The 2,126-nt window shown below is 27.1% G+C and overlaps 2 protein-coding genes across 2 annotated transcripts; one reads left to right on the top strand and one right to left on the bottom strand.

Annotated features, from left to right (window-relative positions):
- Positions 1-1,406: 1,406 nt before the first annotated feature.
- Positions 1,407-1,670, bottom strand: COCMIDRAFT_43615 (uncharacterized protein; the record flags this gene model as incomplete). The annotated part of the gene is made up of 1 exon (XM_007695820.1): positions 1,407-1,670. A coding segment is annotated over one exon (264 nt), but the record flags the coding sequence as incomplete, so codon positions are not given.
- On the top strand, positions 1,628-2,012 carry COCMIDRAFT_111486 (uncharacterized protein; the record flags this gene model as incomplete). Its single annotated transcript, XM_007695819.1, has 2 exons — positions 1,628-1,671; positions 1,721-2,012. 2 exons carry the CDS (start codon positions 1,628-1,630, stop codon positions 2,010-2,012), a joined length of 336 nt encoding a protein of 111 aa, XP_007694009.1.
- Between the last annotated feature and the right edge of the window lie 114 nt (positions 2,013-2,126).

Raw genomic sequence — 2,126 nt, 5'->3', positions numbered from 1 at the left:
TACAACTGTCTCTTGAAGTCTATAGCTAGTTGTATTATAAAATCTTATCTTTTTATAATAAAAAGAATTTAATCATGAAGAACTATGAAAATCTCTTTTTTGATTATAATTAAATTTTATACTTTTATAAGTCTCAACTTGAGTAGCAACCAATCTTTCATATTCATCAGCATCCAAACTATCTTGTTTAAGTTATTGTAACAACAAGATATCTTTTTCGGAAGTAAAAAAATGGACAACTCTGGAAAGATTTTTATTTTTACTTATTTCTAAAAAGGACTTAATAACTAAATCCGTATTAGGACCAGCTAACTTAATAACATTTATATAGGGTAACAAATCTGAGGAACTTTTTAGATTATTAGTATAACCATCTAACGGTATATTTGAAAAAAGAAATTGATTAAGATATAATTTACCATTAGCTTTATAAGTACTTATTTTTAATATACTACTATTTACCTGCGGTAAATTCCTTCAGGTATTTACTAAGGTAAATTCCCTCAGGGAATTAGTAATTTTACCTAAATCAGTCTGACTTTTAGAAATAAGTTCTTTATTAATTTCATCATATAAATACACTAGTTTAGAATTTTTAATAAAACTAGGCATCATAGATTAAAGAGTACGCTTTAAACCCGCTGGTGAACCAGCTACCTTCAAAACATTATCTTCTGGGTTAAGTTCTAGAAGAAATATTTGTTCTAAAGCTAGAATAAGATTTTTTACTTTAGAAATTTTAGCGTTCTCACCTGAAAAAGTTTTTTTCTCAAGCAATTCTACAGGTAAAATAGATAGATTAAGGTAAAACGAATGGAGTCCTAAATAAGCGATGGCTATGCTTATTTTTCTTGTAGCTAAGCGGTTGAAAAACACCCTGTAGTTAAACGATTAACTAAAGAAATGGAAGATCCTACATAAGAAAACCCACTATTTTTATTAGTAAATACATATACACCTGCCACGCCTTTTGTACCTTTACGTGCATACTTACCAACAGTTTGTATAAATTTAGATTTATCTGTAATACGTAAATCAAATCATATCGGTAGGGTATTTCTTAAAAGATTGAACTCTTCTAAGGTTAGTTTAAAATCAGGTGAGTGAAAATGGAGTGAATTAGATTTAAATCTATAGATTTTTTAGCTAATTCCTTGGAAGGGTATTTCTTTAAAAAGTTATTCACTTACATAAAAGGATTATTTATATCTGATTCATCTAATGATTTAGCTTTTCTCCAAAAACCTGTTCCCTTACGAGAATCCTTTGAATAATTTCTGCAAAGGACATGAGAATTGAGATTTTTTTTGAATAAAATATTAACTGAGTAAAAGATACTATTCTGTTTTGTTTTGTTGCAAAAAGATAAAGATTTTTGCACTAGTACCCTGTTCTTTAAAAGTATTTTGTCTACTCTCTATGTTAAGAGCACCTTTACCTAATTCAAACACAAAACCTAATGTTAATAGCACAAAGAAAATTAACATTATACTTAAACCATAAATATCATTAGTGTTTGTACTTACAGCGTAAGGATAGACTAAAAGAATTTCAAGGTCGAAAAGTAAGAACAATAATCCAAATATGAAAAATGAAACACTAAACTGTGTTCTATTTTGCCCTAAAAATGAGTGGAAACCACATTCGAAAACACTATCTTTTTCTTGATACGTTTAAATCAAATTTCTCATGTTTATAAATTAATATATTAATTTTAAAGTTATTTTCTATTCGTATTCATTTTATTACGGATCTGTTTTATTTTATTTAATCCGTCTAAAGTTAAATGCGATTTATTTTCCATTAATCTTGTTATTTCACTAAAATCTAATAGGTCTAAATTTTTATTACCTTTTAAAGGATATTTAGCGAAAAAAGGAATAATGATATCTTTTATACTAGAAAATTTCGTTACTTTAAAATCAATAGTACCTCTAGAATCCAAACTTGTATTACCACACCCTAAATATTCTATTAAACTTTTGATTAGAGACTCATCTCTAATACTTTGAGTTAATATAAAACTTAATTTAATTGCTTCACCTCATTTAGATGTTTTATTCTTAAAAATAACAACACTAAAACAACCCTCTGCTTCTACAAAACCTGATAATCCATTAGGTCCG

This window comes from Bipolaris oryzae, assembly GCF_000523455.1.
Source record: "Bipolaris oryzae ATCC 44560 unplaced genomic scaffold scaffold_497, whole genome shotgun sequence".
Lineage (NCBI taxonomy): Eukaryota > Fungi > Ascomycota > Dothideomycetes > Pleosporales > Pleosporaceae > Bipolaris > Bipolaris oryzae.
The sequence above is the reverse complement of the archived record's forward strand: the minus strand, read 5'-3'. Positions and strand labels throughout refer to the sequence as shown.